Source organism: Pimephales promelas, chromosome 4, assembly GCF_988280905.1.
Source record: "Pimephales promelas chromosome 4, fPimPro1.hap1.1, whole genome shotgun sequence".
Taxonomy (NCBI): Eukaryota; Metazoa; Chordata; class Actinopteri; order Cypriniformes; family Leuciscidae; genus Pimephales; species Pimephales promelas.
In genome coordinates, this window is record NC_142772.1 from 15,753,074 (window position 1) to 15,774,964 (window position 21,891).

The window sequence follows — 21,891 nt, forward strand, 5'->3', positions numbered from 1 at the left end:
AGTTTTTTTTTTTTTTTTTCTGACACACCGGCCCATGAAACATGTCATTATGTTCTTAAATCTTTCAAGTAAAGAAATTAGTACAAAACTAATTATGAAAGTTTTCTTTATTTTTCAGTGCATTTGTTTTACAATAGCCTAAATGGCTATCATGGAATTAATATTATAACAGTTAGTATTATTTTGTAGTAGTGTAATGTAGACAGACACTTACTAAAAGAGGTTTGAATTTTTCTTTGTTTCATTTGCACCCTGAATGTGGGTTGTAGCTTTTAATTTTGAACTCTCAAAGTGCATTAGACTGCTGGATTTAACATTAAAGAACACAACATTTTTAAAATGCAAACATTGTTGCTGCATACCCCTCTGACACTGGATAGTTGCACCCCTGACTTACATTACAACTTACTTTGATAAATATCATGGCACTGGATGATTCGGCAACACTTTATTTTATTTTCCTTGTTACATTGTTTTTACATGTACTTTCTATAGTAATAAGTAGACTTAAGTAATTAAAGCATAATTACAAGCCTAAACCCTAACCCTATATTTAGTAGATGTTGTTAATTAACACCTTGCATTCAAGTTCTTATATTCCTATGCAGTGGCATTTACTCCATGGTACATCAAAAATTTCCACTGTAGCATGTTAAAAATACATAGTAATGCTGGTAGTTCTGTGTACATACTATGTACTTATTATAGTAATTACAATAACTGGGTAATAACTAGGCACTAACCCTGAACCTTAGGTAAGTGCCCTGTAAGTGCACGTTCTGTAAAATAAAGAGCAACCGTGATACGTTTTGGAATTCTTTAACTGGGATTCAATGGCAATTCAATCCTTCTTCCATGTTTTGTCTTATGATTTGTGCATTTTACAGAATGGGTCCATGAGGAGTTATTAATATTATTCATGGTTCTCTTTGAGCAGATGTTTAGCTTGATTTATGATGCTGTCCTCTTTTAGTTTAACTGGTTTGCATATTAGCACCAGAGACATTAGCATCTAATGGTAACTGCCATAATAAACGTCTGTTTAAAATATATCTTATGCTCCATAACTATCTGGGTATTTACGATAGTTTCTCGACTCCTGGGATTGTTGTTTTTAGTTGCTTTAGTTCTATTTTTAGTAGTCACACAAACAAAATCTATTTTATCATGTTTTTTGGACTTCTACAATCATGTTCTTTGAAGAACCTTCCCATAGAAAAACGTACTCTGGCAGTTATACATGCCCATGGCACTTTGATATTCATGAACCATGGTACTTAAATGGTACTCTATACTTCCAATGATACCATACAACATTCAAAGAAATAAAAGTAACAGTGCTTTTTACACACTTTTTTTTTTTTTTTTACAGTTAACATATGATATTCATTCAATATCATGGTGTATATCAAAGTTCTATTGTGATCTGACACCATGGTACTACCACAGTACACAGTGGCGGTTCTACTTTGAATTACACCCAGTGCGAGACCACCTTCGAGCGGTCACATACCGTTCAAAGACACAGTTAATAGAATCCAGTAATTTTGCTAGATTAATCTAATTAATCTAACTTTCAAGGGAGGAACCATTAGCACATTGGTTACTGCCTTGAATTATATGCATGGCACACTTTTAGTTATGACATGTTAAACTATGCTTTGTCACGAAATGGAGTTTTTAAAAGTGAAAGGGTCAGAGAGATACTTATGTAGTAACACAATACTTAGGCTATCTCTTAAATAATTTCGAACAACTCTCATATTAACAACTATCCAAACTGTTATAGACAGCTTTTGTAGCCCTATGCCACTTTTAAAATGTCAGAGAAAAGGATCAGAATTCACACAAAAACAGAAAGATCAGAAAAAAAATCAGAGATTATTTAGAAAATAGAACATTGTACTTTGCATATAGGCTACTATAAAAAAACACATAATTAAAGTTGATTTTAGTTGATCATTATGAAAATTGCATTTCATGAATATAGTGACCAAAATGATCACAAACATAGAATCTTGTTCAAAAAGCCTAATACACAATGAAATCAATTCACCAAGTTAATAACATTTAAAGATTTGTTTTAAAGGAGTGTCTTTTATCTTACCTAAACTTAAAAAAAGGTTAACACAAAAAAAGGTTTTATAAAAAGATAAACGTCATATTTCAGCATTTAAATCATCTCTATAAAAAAGAATGAGTCAATCAAGATACATTCCTGACATTTATAATGCACAGTAGCTTATCTTTTATTATTAATAGTAAAATTCGGTCTGACTTCCCCATGGCTGTCGTTGCTATACAACCATGCACTGCGCTCTCCACAACGACAGAGAAGTTTTAGTAGCTAATGTATTTCCACCTCAGAAAAACGCTTGCTGTAGCTCTGCTAAAAGATTTATTTATGGAGAAGAGAAAAACACCCGAATGTTTGGGTGCACGTGCTAAAAAGTTTATGAGCGCGCTTCCCGTGAGCGCATAATGAGCGCGCTTCCCGTTATTGCGCCTATTTGAAATAACGACCTCGAGCGCGCAAAAGACGCGATACGTGAACTAATCAAGAGACCCTCTTGACATCGCTTCTGTGAACGGCTCCTTCTCAGCAAGCAGGGGCGCCATTGCTAATAATTGAATCGAAATGATAAAAAATAGAAAACCTTCGCGGCACAGAGGATTTATTTAACTGCTCGTGCCGCCCCCCAGAAATGCCGCCCCAGGTGACTGCCCGGTTCACCCGTGTCTAAAACCGCTACTGACAGTACAGTATGGTCAAGTGTTGTGTTTACCTTATATGGAAGAGCTTTAAATATGCTATACAACAAAATGTGTACAATGATGGTGAAAGATGTGAGAATATCATTGATGACCATTGTTTATGAGTCAGCAGATTATTGACATTTCCTGTGTGATTAAGTTACATTTACTGAAAGAGGCCCAGCAGGCCTAGTCTGTGACATCAGCCTAGTGAATCAGAACACTAAAGCAAACATCAGCCTGACCTCCACGCCAAACTCTGAATACCACAGTAATTACAGCTTTTCCCTACACCACTCACTGAACAAACACACTCTCCTGCAAATGCCAAAATGTTTCCAAAGTGAGAGTTGTAACTACTGGTCTCATGTTAAAGAGAGATTTGTGTAGAGTAACTTTGGGTGTCTGGCTTGAGCATGTCATCTAAATAGGATGGTCAGGACATTATGAAACAGCTTGATATTTTACTAAGAGCTTTAGATTTACAATTTAATTTACAATTTAGGTTGAATATTTATTTAGCATTGAACGGTTGCCTGTCTGCCTATATTTCATATTTCAACATGTTTGCGTCAACACATTTTAGTCCGCCACTAGTTCAACTAGTAAAATGTGTACAAGTTTATGTAAAAATAACACGTTAACTAATGTAAGTTGGAATAAATTACTTACCTCCACTGGATCAATCGAGTTCTTCTTCTTCTGAGGTAAATTCCAGACTTATTCCTCACAGTGCATCTTCCGAACTGTGGTTCATGTGGATGATTAGCATGTACTGTAAAAGGATTTCCAGATTGTTGGTGTGGTCACATTAAAGATAATTAGCAGACCCTTTAAAACTGTACCTCTCATTGGTTTCATACCTGTACAGATTATATAAACAGAGAATAATTGTTTTCGATATGACTTCAATTTAAAAGTGGCAAGTATTAGCTGAGTTTCAGTTCATTTCACCCTGTTTGTTTGCTTTATTTTAAGTTTTGTTGCTATTGTGAGTGTACTCAAATAAAAGTAGACACTTAACAGTTTAGAATGATGTATAACATATGATTTTTTATACATTTTTGTCATACAGATACAGTATAACACAAGGCAGTGTGTGTGCAGCATGCACCTGCTGTATTTGTAACAAATAAACTGATATCATGTTCTTCCTCCCATTGTTCTCTGTAAGGATCCTCAATGCACAGTTTCTTTGAGTCTAGAGAGAGCAGAGAGAAGCCGGCCAGAGAACACTGTGTTCCTGCTCTGTACAGCAGTAGGCTGGCAGTACAGAATGACAAGGGGTGGGCAGGGGGATGGACACGCCGAATGAGAAAGAATGAGAGGAAAGAAGAGAACATAATCTGTATCTCCAAAGTTCAGTCTATGCGCTCTATACTAGTTGTTATAATGTTGTTTTTAGATTTATTTTTTGGTAATACTATGGTTTCTGAATATTTACGATGGTAATATCATGTTTATGTCCTGTGGTAATATCATGTTTTGGACATGTACTATGGGATTATGTTCTTTTTATATTTATTCTGATGATACTATGTTTTCTGTAAATTAATGCCATGTTGTTTTGCCCATGGATCATGTTGGTACCTTGGATGTTTGCACTATTGGCATTACCATCATCATTTTAAATCATGTAAATACCATGGTGTTCTCATCTGATACCGTCACTGCACCTACCACAATACTTTTTTTGGTTACACTTTATTTTAATGTGTTCTTGTTACAGTGTAATTACATTTGGTTTATAGTTAATTACTTGTAATTATGCATACTTTACTATTAGTACTATAAGTATGTGTAACATGTAACAAGAACACTGTTAAATAATGTTTTACCTTTTTTTCTTACCATATATTTCTGTAATCACTCACATATTCAAGATAAATCTCCTGATATTAGAGGGATTGTTCAAGGTTATGATGGACCAGAACTCCTCAGAAACTCGTTGATCAGGAAACATAAACCTCATGTTCATGTCAGCACAGGTCTGTCTTAAATTTAAACCAATTCAGAGGAGAGAAGCTCCCGTCTTTGTTTTGTATGTATAATCCCTGAACGATTAAATGAGGACATTGAAGATACTACTGACTAGTGTAATATCTTGAAGATATTACTTCGTGCAGAGAGTGATGAGAACAAGAGTTTCGTCTCTGACCTTCACCCCACCTCCATCTTGATATCCAGGCTGGCTTATAGGGAATCAATTGTGTACGCTGTTGAAATAATCCCATAGTATAGATATTCAGTTTGGACTCTTTCATCCCAAAATTTCCCAGAGGAAACTGAAAAGTGGTGTTGGTGTGGTGATCCCCCGGGACTTTTAATTTTTTGTAGGAAAGCACTTGGGAAGATGAGGCGAACCTTTGAGTGGGTAAGTCGTTTAGCGGTATGAACATTTTTTCTAGACATATCATGGAAAATTTCATTCCATATATTTTTAATAAAGTACTGTAGGAGGTGCCAGAAGGTTAGAGAAAGGCTCAAACAAGGTCACGTGTAGCATGTGAATGTGGGTGATGTTAGGCTACATTCACGGAAGAATATGGCTTTCAGAAATGTTTGGAGTGATAAAAATGGTTATGTTCATTAACAGTTCATGAAGCAGAGTGACATCCACATGTAATTGATGCGTTTATCAGTGGGTCAGTGAGAGGACTCTCACCTTTTTGTCCTGATTATTTTAGTTATTTAAAAAAGGGTTTTAAATACAGCTCCTCTATGATGAACATGTTTTCAATTTCTAAATGAAAAAAAAAACATTTAGATTTTTTTATTGAGGCATACAGTCAAAAATGAACTGAAAAAAAAATGAATTAAAAGAATGAATTTTATGAGAATTTTCAAACTTTTGTCCATCAAACTAGCTGTATCCGCTAGCTTTGAGCTAGCTGTATCCTCCCTATGTTGCCACTGATGGTCTTAAAATACCAATTACTCCATTGCTCTGCTAATTTGATTGGTGTAAACATGTCATATTGGTTTAGTAGGATATTAACAAGGCTCCAACATTCCATTAATATCCAATAATAATCTCACAATAGCCCTAATATGTGTATATAAATAGCATCAGTAATGATGATTGCCCATTAATTGCATTAATGGAACTTATTTTAGTAATACAAGCTAATGCAGTTTTATGTGCTTGACAGACTTTATTAGACATTCTCATAAAAAGCTATTCAACCTGGCATGTTTTCCTAAAAAATTTAATTTTATGGGAGTTTTGTCAGCATTTGTGTTATTTGTGTTCCCTTATGTTCTTACTTCCCATTGCTTGTTAGAGAAGTTTTATTAAATGCAATACTATTTCTAACAGTGATCAGTGGTAGAGAACTGGTTTGAGACATGGTCAAGACTGTCAGGTTGTTTATTATTGTGACTTTCACTTTTGTGTTTGATTGACAGGTTTGAGAGTAGGGAGGTTCTTCCCTAAAGAGCCATCCATCTTGTCTGTGGCATGTAGCTTGGGAAACTTGTGGAAGAGCTATGTGTGTGAGAGAGAGTGTGTGACTAAGTTTCTTCTCCTCAGAGAATTGTTTGTTAATGGAAACAGCACAGATTTTGCCCAGAGTAGTTCTCCTTATATGTTCACAGGACAGTAAAAGCACCTAAATATCGTAGTGCGAGTTCTTGTGAATTATGCATAATAGTAAACACACTCTGGAGTATATGACATTAATGGCTTAATCTTCTAATCTAACCAATTTGTGACTGTTACAAGTTTATTGCGGTAGTGACTTTTATTTCTTGCTTTGTTGATTCATATTGTGTTTATAGTGCTGTGTTACTGTGTTCATTATAGACCATTTCACAAGATGTAAACAACACTGGTCCAGAAACACTTCCTGTTTCAGTTTGTAACTGTTTTCTTTATTTCACATGTAAAGAAAACATCTTAAAGATGTTTTTTTTTTTTTACTTTTTGATTCAGTTTTAAATGTGCTGTTGGTTGTATTTTATCCCAGCTTTTATGTAGTGTTAACAAACTAAAACAGGAACTGCTTCTGGACCAGTGTTGTTTACATCTTGTGAAATGGTTTATAGAGTGTTCAGGTTTTTCATCCATGCTGGACTCTTATTCAGCAGTGTAGTAGAGTTAACTTGATCACATTTACGGTCTGAATATATTATATAACTAGGGGTAAAACTACTGTCCGTTTCCCAGGGTTTTTTATAGAAAGGACTGCCTGGGAATTTTTTTATTTTCTTTATCAAAAGAAACACACACACACACACACACACACAAAGAAAGCAAGAGAGGAAATAGAATAGAAAAAAATAAGGCTCTGTTGTATGTTTAAAATGGTTGCCTGGTGAAGATAATCAGTAAAAAATAATCTTCGGAAATACTACCGTTTCTCTGTTCATGCTCCACTTTATCTGCAAAAGAACTTGACGCTCGTATTAGCTCTGCCGCAGTCATTTTTTCAACACCTCAAAACACGTAACATAACACGTAAACTCGAGCCCCGCCTTGATGCAGTGATTGACAGGGACATTTCATGAAAAGGCAATCGCAAGTGTCTTGACTGTGAGTGTAAAGGCAATTAAGAAATTTTGCCACAGTTTTAGCTTGAACATGTTATACATATCTAATCATTTCTGTAATGCATTTTCATTTTGCCACTTATAAAGAGTTTATGTATATGCATATTAAAACTAGTGTATGAAATGGCAAATGTGAATTATGTAATTTCATTTTCATTTTGCACCAAACATTGCTAGAATGGTATTGTAAAATGTAAATTTAAATACAGAATGCAATGCCATTTTACATATTGCATTGACATTTTGCATATTACATTTCAAATTGAATATTGCTACCCATGTGCTTCCATACTGTCCATCATGGCCTACTAATCATCCCCATATATACTAATTCAGCTTTGGCTAAGCCACGCCCTAGAATGTAGATTGACTTTTTCACAGCGCTCCATTGACTTTCAACACAGGCGTCTCATATTTTTGGTCTCGGCAGGCCATCGTAGTTTTATCCAAAATATGGTTAAACGTTGTGCCTCGGGCATTTGTAACACAGATACACGTTTCCCAGAGAGGTTGAAGGGGATTGTCCGTTTTTTCCCTTCCCAAAACCGAAGTAAAATCCTGACAAGTGTCGTCTTTGGAAACTGTGTGGATGTCCTCAGTCAGCTAAACCCCGCAAAGATCAACAAGTACATTTTTTTTTTACTTCTAACCTTACTGTGAGTGTGAAGTTATACTAGTTAGACCGTTTTATAATGTTTAAGGTTATGATTTCGGTTCTCATACCGGTTGTTGATACGCTAGCATACGCTGCTAATAAATACAACGTTATACTCGTGTAGTCTGTTTGCTTTGTAATAACGATTGTAGAAGTGAATAGAGACCTATTGCATGAACAGTGTTGCTCCCTGATATTGTTAGTCCCAGCCTCCGTCTCGATTAGTAGGAAATGCGGTGGTTCATTTTTTGACTGTGACCGGTAACGTTATGCTTTTGCCTCTATTTTGGATGCCTTGTTTCTTGCGTTTCACCTGTATGTCTTGAATATAGCCTTCGAACGCATATTGCAGCCCCTTTTGCCTACTTCTATCGGACACTTTATTTGCTGCTTTTAGTGCTTTATAAAAGTTTGATAACATTTCAGCAGGAAGAGCTGTTACAGCATAAGCCCTGCAGAGCGCAGATGAAGTTTGACGGATGTAGCAACAGTAACTAAGGGGGGCGGGGCTTAGCCAAAGGTGAATTGGCTCTATCACTCTGTCTTGTCTCCACAAGTAAGCTGGTGTGTGGTGGCCTACTAATGGTACAATATGACGGCCATTGCATCATCCAGGTGGATGCTGCACATCGGTGGTGGTTGAGGAGATTCCCCCTTCAATATAAAGGGCAGAGAAAACAGTGCAGAGAAAAGCGCTATATTAATTTAATGAATTATTATTATTGTTATTAATGCGAACCAAAACTGTTTGGTGCCAACAATCTTCAAAAATATCTTCTTTTTCTCTTTTTTCTTTTTTTTTAATGACAAAGTCATAAAAACACTTAAGAAAGAGAGAGGAAATAGATGTGTAGAAAAAATAAGGCTCTGTTGTAGGTTTAAAATGGTTGCCTGAAGAGTATGGGTATCGGCTTCATCTGGAACAACATGAGAGTGAATAAATGATGAAAGTATTTTTATTTTTCATTTCATTTTATTTATAAAGCACAAATAAACACAACAGAAGTTGACCACTGTGCTGTACAAATGAAGAAGTAACAAACCACACACAATACAGTAATAACAGAAAATAAAACACTAGTTTAGGGTTTAGAGAAACCAAAATTATAAATGAAATGCAAGAGTAAAAAGAAAAGACTGTAGCTTAGATTTAAATTCATGTACAGACGTTGCAGGGTGGACTATGCATTTAATTTAATAATCCATCAACACTCATGGTCCACTCTGGTCTCCTCAGCACTAACCTTTGACCTATGACAGTATTCTGTGAGGCCATTGTGTTTGCCTTACATTGAGCAGCAATAATTGCATCATATATTTTTGGTGCTTAATGATGAAGCAATCCTCACTCTCATTTCTCTTTGTCTCTTTACAGCTGGACCCACAGACCGTGCAGTCCAAAAACTGGCATATGGACGTCATAGAAATGAATGGGGTACTAATATCTTTCTCATTAAACATATTGATACTTTTTGCATTATTGCATTGCATACACTCTAAAAAATGCTGGGTTGTTTTAGCCCAATTTTGGGTAAAATATGGACAAACCCAGCCATTGGGTAACATTTTTAAATGATAATTTTAACCCAATAGTTGGGTTTGTCCATATTTTACCCAAAATTGGGCTAAAACAACCCAGCATTTTTTAGAGTGTATAGTTTTCTGTGACTTATGTGGGATTTATCTCATTCATTACTCCTTATTATTCCTTAGATTAAAGTGGAGTTTTCCATGAAGTTTACAAGTCGGGACTTAAGTTTGAAGCGGACACCATCAAAGAAACAGAGTGGTGTGTTTGGGGTGAAAATCAGCGTGGTAACAAAGTAAGTGAAATGTCAAGCCTTATTGTGATCATACATGGGGCAACTTTTTGAGCAATGTTGCTGGGCAATGTTGCCGTCAACAGGTAACGAGGTGAGACAACAGGGCCCATAACCAATCTAAAGTATTCAGATAGAAAATTTGTTGCCCGATCTCAAGGGAATATATACATATACATATATACAAATACAACAGGAAACTTAGTAATACAAATTACAGTATAATAAAAAAAATTAAAATATAACAAATATGAGAATAAAAGTATCACAGTTGGGTTTATTCAGGATAAGCATTTACAGATTATGAGCGTATTTACAGTGTTTTTTAAATATTATAAATTATCTACATGTAAATACCACCTGAGTTTAAGATATTGCATTAAACAGTGGGAGTATTGCACTTAAGGCATATGTCTTGGGAAGTGTGTTTTACTGTTCAGGAGGGAAATGGCCTGTGGGAAGAAACTGTTCCTGTGCTAAAGACCACAAGTGGAACCAAAGTGCTGTACAAAAGGAATACAATAGAAAGTAAAATAAAGACATAAAAACAATGCAAGCTCATGACATATGACATAAAGACTTACAAAGCATTATCAAATGCTAAAGAGAACAAGTAAGTTTTAAGCGCACTCTGAAAAACACCCAAAGAAGGACAAGATTTTACAGACAGGGGAAGGTCATTCCAGAGCCTAGGAGCTGCAACAGAGAAAGCCAGATCACCTTTACATTTCAAACGGGATCGCGGAACCATGAGAAGCAATTGATCATTTGAGCGCAGAGATCTACTGGATTGAGAGCGGCTGATTAAATCAGTAACATACTCAGGTGCTAGGCCATTCAGAGACTTAAAGACATACAACAATGCTTTGTATTGAATTCTGTATCTTATGGGTAACCAGTGTAATTTAATTTAAACCGGAGTAATGTGCTCTCTCTTCTTAGTACCCGTTAAAAGTCTGGCAGCTGAGTTCTGAACGAGTTGTAAACGGGAGAGAGAAGCTTGACTCACACCCAGATACAACACATTACAGTAATCCAAACGGGATGACACAAAGGCATGAACAACCTTCTCCATATCGTCAAATCTTTCTCTGTTTTTAGGGTGACTGTGTAACATTCTGTCAAGGGTCTACGGATGAAAAATAGCCTCTTGGGCTAATTCTGGCACGTTTACACTTGTTTATTAATGTGCATTGACCCTGTAAATAAATGTAAAAAAAAAAAAAAACGACAGCATTGATTTGCCGGTCAAATTTAAGCTCAGAGTCAAAAATGACACCAAGGTTCCTCACACTAGACAGCTTTTTCCCAGGAAACAACCCCAGGCAGCCATCATACTCACACCCCTTATCTCCAAATAAAATCATCTCGGTCTTTTCCTCATTTAATTGGAGAAAGTTATTCGCAAGCGAACTTCGGCCAAACATGCATGCAGAGACTGGCACATTTATGCCCATGTTTCAATGGTAAATAAATTTGAGAATCATCCGCATACAGATGATAATGAATCCCAAATTTCTCAAAAATCGAGCCTAGAGGGAGCATATAAAGGGAAAATAAAATTGGTCCCAGTATAGATCCCTGTGGAACCCCACACACAAGAGGGGCAACAGATGAAAAATATTCCCCTAAACTGACTGAAAAGGTCCTATCCTTCAAATAGGAAGCGAACCATTTCAGGGCTAAGCCCTGAATACCAACCTGATTCCTAAGACGATCAATGAGAATGTTATGATCAACTGTATCAAAAGCTGCTGTAAGATCTAACAAAAGCAAAACAACATGGTTTCCAGAATCAACACCTCGTAGGATATCATTAGAGACCCTCAAAAGAGCAGATTCTGGACTATGACCAGCTCTAAAACCTGACTGGAATCTATCAGCGATATTATTCCTCATTAAATAGTCATTAAGCTGTGCATGCACAATTTTTTTCCAGTCTCTTCGAAATAAAAGGTAATTTTGAAATTGGACGAAAACTACTCATGTCAGAGGAGTCTAAGCCATTTTTTTCAAAAGGGGCTGAATAACCGCATGCTTAAAACTAACCGGAACAACACCAGATGACAAACTAGTAATCATAATAGACAGAATGGTTGGGCCAATTGAATCAAGTACCTTCTTAAACAGAGAAGAAGGGAGCACATCACCAGGAGACCTGGTGGGCTTCATATGAGCAGTTATATCACTTATCTGCTGCAAAGAAACAGGCATAAAACTGGTTAATTGGTTTGTAGGGTCAACATGAGTGATAAAATCATTGTCAACAGATGAAATCTGAGATCTAATTCCTTCAACCTTACCAATAAAAAAGTTTAAGAACTCTTCACATATCTTAGCAGAAGGAGTGAATGAAGGAGTAGCAGTAGGATGAAGAACAGCATTTATAGTAGAAAAAAGTACTCTAGAATTATTGCCGTTTCTCGAGATGATGTCAGAAAAATAATTTGATCTAGCCAATTTAACAGCTCTTTGATACTCATTCAAACGGTTCTTCAAAATCTCATAAGAGACTTGTAATTTATCTTTACCCCATTTGCGTTCAGACCTCCTACACTCCTGCCTAAGAGTACGGGTAGTACTATTCAACCAGGGCTAAGATTTGACTTTTTTCCCCCTGACTTTGACAGGAGCCACAACATCTAAAATCTCTAAACAAGAAGAGTTTAACTGATCAACAGTGTGACTCAATCAATGAAAAAAGAAGAGACATTAAAAGCAGCTGAAAAACTACTAGCTGTGCATGGATTGAGTATGCGAGATGAAACCAAGGCCGAAGCAATATTACACGGCGCACCACAAGGAAAGCTAGAATTTAAAATTACAGTCTTATGGTAATAAAAAACAGTATCGACAATTTTCACACTCTCAACAAAGAATCCCTTAGATAATACATGGTCAAGCGTATGACCACGTTCATGAGTTGGACCCAAAACACATTGCAAAAAATCAAACGACTCTAATAAATTAAAAAATTCTTTGACCAGGGGCTTTGAAGGGCAGCACACATGAATGTATATTAAAGTCCCCCAAAATTAAAATATTGTCAAAAGAAGGGACAATTCCAGATAATAGTTCAGAGAACTCCTGAATAAAATCCCCATGAAAGTTTGGGGGTCTGTAAATCAATACACATAACACAGATTTAAAAGAATTCAGCGTTATTAGCTGAGATTTAAAAGTGCTATAGGACTCAGAGGGCTCTATCTTGCACCCGGCGCAAATGACTTTATACACAAACGCATGTGTCATTCCTATTTTGCACACGCGCAAAGCGGGATTTTTCCCTCCACAGACGCACGTCGGTAAACTAGGAAATGAACTTGCGCTCCCTGGGAGGATCGCCGCAAAAAGGAGGCGTGTTCCAGAAAACAATTGCGCCACTGACCAGAAAAAACCTGGTCTAAAGTCAGTGGCGCATTGCGCATTGTTCATAATGTTATTTTAAGCGTGCATGCTTGCCTATAATGTAACGGGTACACAACGCGCATACACTGATTCTCTCATCAACACAGATGCAGTAGTTTTTAATTTTGCAAATCATACATTATAACAAGGAAAAATATTAACACATGAGGGAAATCATTGTGGTTTACATGAAGATGAAAAAACCTAATTACCCATAATTGTAGTACTGAAGGATCAGACCTGTTTGCCCAATAGTGGCAAGAAACATACTTTATAATGTTTAAACTGATGTGCGAGGGTTTCTCCCATCCCCGTACACCGTCACCTCTCTGTCTTTCACTGTCCTGACAAGAACGTCGGTCTCATCTGCTGTGAACGCTCCTGGCGCACGCCTGGTAAACTCGCCGTTATAATAACAATCCGTCCTGCAACATGCGCACCTGTTCTTAAAGGGTATGTTGGATGGCGCTCGGATTGGTTTATTTCACGTTACGCCCAAACCACACCTATGAAAAATGAAGCTACTTCAGACCAACCCCTTTTAGATTTGTGCCAGGCGCAAGAGGCATTTATCCCGCCGGGAAAATAGCAACACCGCCGGGATCCACCCACAAAGTTACTTGCACCATGCGCTTTGACACTTGCGTTTCAGATCATTAAAATAGGGCCCAGAAGGTGAAAGAACTTGTCTTTGTAAACAACTGCAAGACCCCCAACCCGGCCAACAGACCTAGGGGTACTAAAAAAACTGCAACCAGGAGGAGAAAGTTCAGAGAGAGAAGTCATCTCACCAGCATTAAGCCAGGTCTCAGTGACAAATAAAAAATCAATTTCTTGAGAAAGAAAAAGATCGTTCAAAATAAAGGTATTTTTTGCCAGAGATCTCGCGAAAGGTATTTTTTGCCAAAGAACACCATTGTCAATGGAGTGGGATCGGAAGAGGATTTCAGAAAGGAATCACAAAATGTTACTGGACTCCCGTCACGTAGTAGAGAATGAAGATTCCGATGATTAGCTCCTCGATCTGCAGACTTCCGCCTTACATACACCATCCGCGAAGACTGGGGCATCAACGCCGAAGACGGGAAGACGGGCACAATGTGTGAACAACTCACGACCACGGCCTCCGCCATCGAAGAAGCAGGTACGATGACTGGAAACTTCCCGATCCTCTTCGATCTCACAAGGACTCCAGCACGCTTCCCATGCCTCTTTCGCCGTTTCCTCCGCATGCACAGACATCCCGGCAGGTATTCCTTAATGTGACTGGCACAAAATAAGAGTGCAGATGCCAATCATCTCTGAGATCACAAAATAAACAATCGGACACAGCCGATCGAATATTCAATAGCGTCATGCGATCATATTGTAGATTTAAAATCTTCGTTTCCCCTTGTTATTTAATTTAATGAAAAGACACCAGTCATTCTGCCAATATATGTTATTTATTTTACCAATTTATATAAGACATAAGGGAGAGAGAGTATAATGGACCAGCTTCTCTGTATTTTCTCCCCTCTCTCTCTAAAACAAAGAACTTACACAGTACATATAGCTGCTAACATCTGCTCTCAATCAATCATTTAAATGTATATTCTGCTCCACGGAAAGAAACATAATACACTCAACTTCCCCCCAAGGTCCCCAAACTCTAAAAGTCTTCCACATACAGAATTCAGAAAAGTTTGATTCATAAAAATGTAGATTATAAATGATTATGAATATATATGAAAAGTATAAAAAATGTATATGAAAAGTGTAAATCACATGTATAATACTAATGATTATAATTATTAATAAAAACAATAAAAAACTAAAACAACATTAAAATGATGAGATTGTGAATCTTCAGTCCCTCCTCTGGAACTACGGCCGTCAGTTCCACACCATCATCTCCAGGTGGCCAACCTATTGAAGTGATAGTGCTGAGGAGAAATAGTAGACCAAGACATAGACATAGAAGACAAAAGAATTGAAACAGAAAAGGAAAGAAATAACAAACAAAAACCCAACCCATGTTATGTCCCCGTATGCTATGTGTTATTTAACATCTATGTGTAAGCATTTAAAATGAACCCCAATCATCTAAGAAAAGAAAAACTAAAAAAGTCTTCTGCCCGTGCCTGGACTCATTAATTAATTAACTCGTTAACTAATTAAATCCCCCAGTTCCGAGCCAAAATAAGAAATTAAAATAAACGTTGATGTTAAAAGGGTCCTATCCCTTGGGGTTGTAAATCAGTAAGCGGGTGTTCATTGTTTGTGAGGTTGTGTTTTGTAAGTAGTGTAGTGTATGAAATCTCCTATCTCACTCCGAATTTTCCATTCTCGGTTTTATCCATTTTGTCAGTAATAACCAATCTAAAAGGTTTGGTACTTCTCTTTCTTATCACATATATAATAAGTTTTATTACTAACAGAAACACAAAAACTCCTACCATAGTCAAAACTATCCATTCCAACCATGTTAAATTCCCTGGAATTCGAGCTAATTTCCTCTCAGACATCAATTTAGCTACTCCATTCGCTACGATAACATGACCCATTGCTTGAATTCCCTCCTCTTGAGCTGCCTTAACGCTTGCTTTAACTCTCTTGACCATTTCAAAGAGTTCATAATTCCTCTCTTCCACCAAATCATTATTCCACCACTGTGGATCTAACTGCAACAATTGTACATGTGGAACATGAATTCCACCCAATTGAAGAGGATAGAGAATCTCGACGCAAAATGGATCAGAAGGAATTGGACATAGCTTTCCTCCGTATATCATATTTTCATTTATTCCGTCATGTAATATACACCACTGTGCTTCTGACACCTGCCATGCACCTGTGGCTTGATCTAAAGGAACTACTTCCCAAACTGCAGATCCATTAAGAGACAGACTAAACATTGTAGAACATGAGCAAATTACCCACTCATGTTCCTCAATACAACAGTCTGTAGTAGAAATCATTGGTGTTTCACCTTCAGCCCAATATCCATTCCTTCCCAATCTAATTACTGAATTTCCTTGTCTAACCCCCATTGATTGGAATCGTCTAACTGTCATAATATTGCGTTTCCCATATTGAGGCCAGACCATAATCAAAGGTAATGTTCCAGAACCTGACAACGAATCTTCATTGATTGCGATTTTAACTAATGGAGCATGTTTAGCAGAAGTCAAATTAAGTTGTTTTCCAAAAACCCATAACAAAGATTCCGCTATTCGCTCAGGAACTTGCCCCATTCGAATAACCTGAATATCCTCTACCATTTGATCCTTCAAATTCTGAGCCAAAAATAAACACGCTGCACGATGTGTCTCAAAATTAGACGATTTCACTAATGCATCTGCCAATTCCCTCGCTGCGTCATTAAGATGCTGACCCGCTGCTATAATATGTAGAGAACCTTGAAGAGTCTCAGTAAGTCCTTTGCCGGTCATTGTTCCCACCCACTGAGAGTACTCACTTAATTGGTTCAGCTGAGCAGTATTACTAATTGAATTGACAGAGCCAAATACCCCCGCTATGTCTCCCCATATACTTCGAGGTTTGCGATTTCGACTTCCAAGAGGATCCTTAGAGGTATAATATTTAATTTCTTTTTCCAACCAGCTCCTAATTTTTGTGAAATTTCCACAATAGGACTGATCGTAAACAGTAAGTAGAGACATCAAGTTATAATTAATGCGTTGTCGCACCATATGAGCTTCGTTTATCAAGGTTTTGGTTTCCTTTGCTAACAATATACCATGAGCTGGTGCAATAGTTGTACTTGGGCATGTTTTAGCTTTGTTTGTCTTTCCCGCAGAAAGATAAAAACACCGTCCAATTTCCCCAGTTTCTAATTCAGTCTCACAATATTCATTCGCATCTTCCGAATGCCAAACTCGTATGTAATTTCCCTTGAATCTAGTTGTCCTGGAGGTAGCATCCCATAGAAACCCCTCGCATGGTAACACTATGGGATAGATACAGCCTAGGGCTAATGAATCCCATATTGTAAGCATGTGGGTACGATTCAAAATGAAATTAATTTCCACATCAGTAGATGTTATGAGGTTTAACCCCACAATTTCACATTGTTCTTTTGAACAAATTTCTCGTCTTTGAGCACTACCGGTATACCCCCCATCTTTCACCGGCCAAATTACTCTGCTTTTGTAACATTGGTGGTGAAAGTTACATCCACCGTAGATGCCCACTCGATATTTAGCAAGGTCTTTATCATTACGTGGCACCCAATCCCATAATCCCCATCTGGAAATAAAGGGTAGAGTAAAACGTTGGCCAGATTTCAGGGTTGCATTCCGAGTAATTTCTTGAACTCGAGGAGTCCATAAAGCTTGGCTTCCTTGGTAAATGCCAAGTAAAATTAAAAACAAGCATACCATTGTCGTTGTGTATCGAGAATAACTTGCGACCATCTCTAATCAATGTCAATGGAATTGATTCCTGAAATGGAAGCAGAAAAATAATTAATCATCACTCCTTTTTCCCAAAGTTAATGAGTGAACAGTGCTCAATCTCAGGTCCTAAGCCTTCATCATTTTGTTCATTCACTAAGCAAGGTTTAACTTGTGACCAATGATACCATCTATCTGTTCCTACACCCTTCCCTTTTAGGCAGACACTTGTATCTGTTGTTAAGAGTACCTCATATGGCCCCTTCCACCTAGGTTCTAAACCTTTCCTGGGAATACGTTTGACCATAACAAAACTGCCTAACTCAGGAATGTGTGGAATGTCAGTAGTGGTATGTTTTTCATCCCATTGCTGTTGAGCTTCTCGCACTTTCTTATTATTGTCTTTGATTGCTTTGTCCAGCATTGTAAGATAGCGTCGTAGCTTCTCTTGGAACAAAGTAGAGTCTCCTCCTGTTCCCGCAGGTGGCGGAGCATCAGGAGGCAGAACCATTGCTCTTCCAGTCATCAGTTCAAAAGGAGTCAGTCCCGTCACTCTGTTCGGGGTTGCTCTCAGATTCCACAAAATTGCGGGTAACAACTTATGCCATCCTTGGCCAGTTTGCAGAATGGCCTTGGTAAGAGCGGTTTTCAACGATCTGTTCATGCGTTCCACCAGGCCTGAACTCTGAGGTCTGTACGGAACTTCTGTTTAATCCCCATCAATTTCATTGCTTCCTTCATCAGTTTTCCAGTGAAGTGAGTTCCATTGTCAGAATCAAGTTCATATGGAAGACCCCAGCGAGGAAAGACTTCTTCAACCATCACTCGTGCGGCTGCTTCAGCAGTGCAGGTTTTTGTTGGGAATGCTTCCACCCATCTAGTAAATCTGTCCATGATTACTAGAATGTATTGGTACCCTCCACTGGGTGACAAAGGTCCTGTGAAATCGATTTGGAGATGTGTCCATGGACCTGTTGGTCTGGGTGCATGTGACATCCGCACCTTTACAGATTTTCCAACATTTGCTTTCAGACAGATCAAGCATCTTCTACAGTAATCATCAATGTCTCTCATCATTCGTGGCCACCACCACGTCTCGCTGATTTGAGCTTTCATTGCTTTTGCTCCAGCTTGTACTTTTCCATGATACAGCTGCATTAGTTCCCTTCTTGTTCCGATAGGCATCACCACTTGTCCTGTTGGAATTCTCCAGATACCTTGATCATCCTCTTTCGCTCCCGCTTTTATCCATTGTTCTTTCTCTTCATCTGTCTCAGTTTGATATGACAGAAGGCGGAGCTCAGGATTATCTTCGGTGTTTTCCTTTACCAAGGTAACAGGAGTAAGAGGAAGTAATGCTGCTTCTCTGGCCACTGCATCTGCTGCCGTGTTTCCTTGACTTTCTTTGGACTTGTCAGATTGATGTGATTTTACTTTGATCACGGCTACTTCTCTGGGTAGGTGACATGCTGCAATCAAACGACGAATTATGGAAGCATGTTGTATTTCGCTCCCATTGCTGGTGATAAGTCCACGTTTTTTCCACAGGGCAAGGTAGTCATGGACCACTCCAAAAGCATAACGACTATCTGTGTAGATGTTGACTCGTTGTCCTTCCGATAATTCGAAAGCTTCTGCAAGTGCTATGAGCTCAGCTACTTGTGCTGAAAAATGCCCAGAAAGAGCTCCTTTCTTCACGACATTTCCATCAGCTTCCACTACAGCCCATCCAGTATGTCGTTTTCCATCAACATAGTAACTGGATCCATCGACCCATAACTCCTTGTCTGGATTTTCAAGAGGTGTTGGACTAACAGGACCAAGACTTTCTTCTTCTACTTGTTTTTCACACTCATGTGGTGTTCCCTCGTGTGGTTCGATCATCATCGTTGCAGGGTTAAGGGATGTGTCTCTGATGATTTCCACTCTCAAATCCTTGTTCAACAAAGTTGCTTCCCATTTTGCTCTCCTTGCATCAGTAATGGTCTTGATGTTTGTGTTGTTCAGCAACGTCACTATACTGTGTGGAGTATGCAATATGATTGTTTGTGCTCCTATCAAATTTTCCACAGCATCCACTGCCCATGTGGCACCATCGAGAGCTTGTATACATCGTGGTTGACCAATCATTGTAACAGGAATCTTTGTGGAAAAGTATCCAACTGGTTTGTATCGATCACCTGGTTTTTGACACAGTACTGCTGAGTACGTCTCATCTCCCACCCTGGTCCACAAATGAAACGGCAATCGTCCATCAGGAAGTCCCAAGGCTGGGGCTGAAGTCAGTTTTTCTTTCATTGAAGTAAATGCTTCCTCAGCTTCCGGTGTCCAGTTTATCTGTTCCATTCCAGGCTTTCCTCCCTTGTACAAGTCAATGAGGGGGCTGGTGATGCTGGCAAAATCAGGAATATACTGACGACAATAGTTGAAAAGTCCCATCACTTTCCTCATTCCTGTAACTGTTAGAGGTTTTGGAAGTTGCCGTAATGCCTCCACACGCTCTGTTGTCAGTCTCCTTCCCTCGACAGATATTTCTTGGCCCAAGTAGATAACCTTGGTTTTGGCCAGCTGTGCTTTGTCGGGGTTGACTTTGAATCCTCCTTTCTTAAGGGCTTGTAGGACAATATTCAGAGCAAATATGTGGCTGTTTTCATCTGAGCTTGCAATTAACAAGTCATCCACGTATTGGAGGCAAACACTTCCTGAACTCTCAATTTCAGCTTTTTGCTCCATTAAGAACTGATCCAAAGTTCTGTGAAATACCACAGGAGAAATATTGAGTCCTTGTGGGAGTCTGTTCCAGACATACTGTTTTGCACCCACTGTGAAGGCAAGTTTCTCTTGAGATTTTTCGTCAATAGGTATAGACCAGAAAGCAGACAGTACATCTAGTACTGTGAAAATTCTTGCATTTCCTGGAATATCATTCAGAATGGTGGCAGGATTGGCCACAATAGGATGCGGTTTTGGTGTTACACTGTTGAGTCTTGTGTAATCAATGGTTAATCTCCATGAGTTATCCGATTTCTTGACAGGCCAGACAGGACTATTAGTGGTTGATGAAGTTTGTCTGATAATCCCTTCAGCTTCCAAGTCTGCCACTATCTCTTCCACGGCCCGTCTTGCTTCAGGTCGGATAGGGTATTGTTTATGAGGGGCATGTGTCGGCCCTTCAATAACAACAGGGTCAATGTTGGCTTTGCCACAATCAAATTTGTGTTTAGCCCAAACTTCTGGATGTAAACTGCACAGAAGACCCCACACACCGTCTTTGGTCCAGTCTCTGATAATTGGTTTTGCTGCACCAACTGAACTCAAATTACATGTGCGATCTTCGTGTGGTATTATCCCAGCTGTTGTAGCGATTTGACGACTGTCAGTGAAGATGATCATATTCAACAATGGAAGTATGTCCATGCCAATGAGGCTTCCTTGTGAATTCGGTCCCACCCAGAAAGATGTCCATACGACTTCATCTTCATGTATTTGTAGTGGAACTTGGATACTTTTATGAAATGTTGTGATACCTCCTCCAACTCCTTCAACTTCCATAGTTTCATCTGTTGTAGGTAGGTTCAGATCTGTTATTGAAATTGAGGCTCCTGTGTCAACCAGGATATCACATGGGTGGCCCCCTATTAATGCATTGATGAAAAGGCGATTGTCTCTTTTCTTACTAATACAGGGGGCCGCTGATTCCTATTGCGGACGCATAATTCCCTCTATGAGTTGACGGACTTGTGCTTCTGTCCATGTCTTCCCTTGAGAGGTTTCATCATGATTTTTCGCAGTGACTTGTTTAAATGATGGACCTTGACCTTCTGCTCCACCACCTTTAGCCCAGCAGTCTTTTCTTGAGTGGCCACGCTTTCCACAATTGCCGCAAACAACAATCTTATTCTTTGTATCCATGTTGTATTGAGCTGTCGCCACTCCTTTTCGATTTGTCTTGTTTCCTTCTTCCTTGTTTGATCTCATCGCCATCTCTAGACGGCCAGCCCATTGCATAATTTGGTCATATGTTTCGCCTGGATTGACTCCAAGTGATAACGCTTGTTGGTATTTAGAGCTAAACCCATCCACAAGTGTGTCAGTGAATTGTTCATCATCTCTGTCAGGTTGTTTCTTAGCGCAGAGAGCCCATCTCTCATAAGTGTTCCACTTACGCAGAGCATATTCGTCTGGAGATTCATCATCCTTTTGCTTAATCAATGTCACTGAAGTGAATGGAATTTTACCGCTTCCCAAGATTTCTTGGATTTCCTTTCGGAATACATCTAATGTTTGCCAAAGACCCAGGGGTCGT

General features: G+C 38.5%; 2 protein-coding genes across 4 annotated transcripts in view; one reads left to right on the top strand and one right to left on the bottom strand.

Moving 5' to 3' along the window:
• abr (ABR activator of RhoGEF and GTPase) overlaps window positions 1-21,891 on the top strand; it is a 490,118-nt gene that overhangs the window by 450,538 nt on the left and 17,689 nt on the right. For all 3 annotated transcript variants that reach the window (XM_039662200.2, XM_039662201.2, XM_039662202.2), the window contains 2 exons: window positions 9,336-9,395; window positions 9,674-9,783. In XM_039662200.2, the coding sequence (XP_039518134.2) occupies window positions 9,336-9,395; window positions 9,674-9,783 (170 nt within the window). The remainder of the gene's footprint in view (window positions 1-9,335; window positions 9,396-9,673; window positions 9,784-21,891) is intronic.
• Window positions 15,222-18,254, bottom strand: LOC148981667 (uncharacterized). Its single transcript, XM_089130001.1, has one exon. The coding sequence runs from the start codon at window positions 17,604-17,606 to the stop codon at window positions 15,492-15,494; it is 2,115 nt and encodes a 704-aa protein (XP_088986127.1). The 5' UTR covers window positions 17,607-18,254; the 3' UTR covers window positions 15,222-15,491.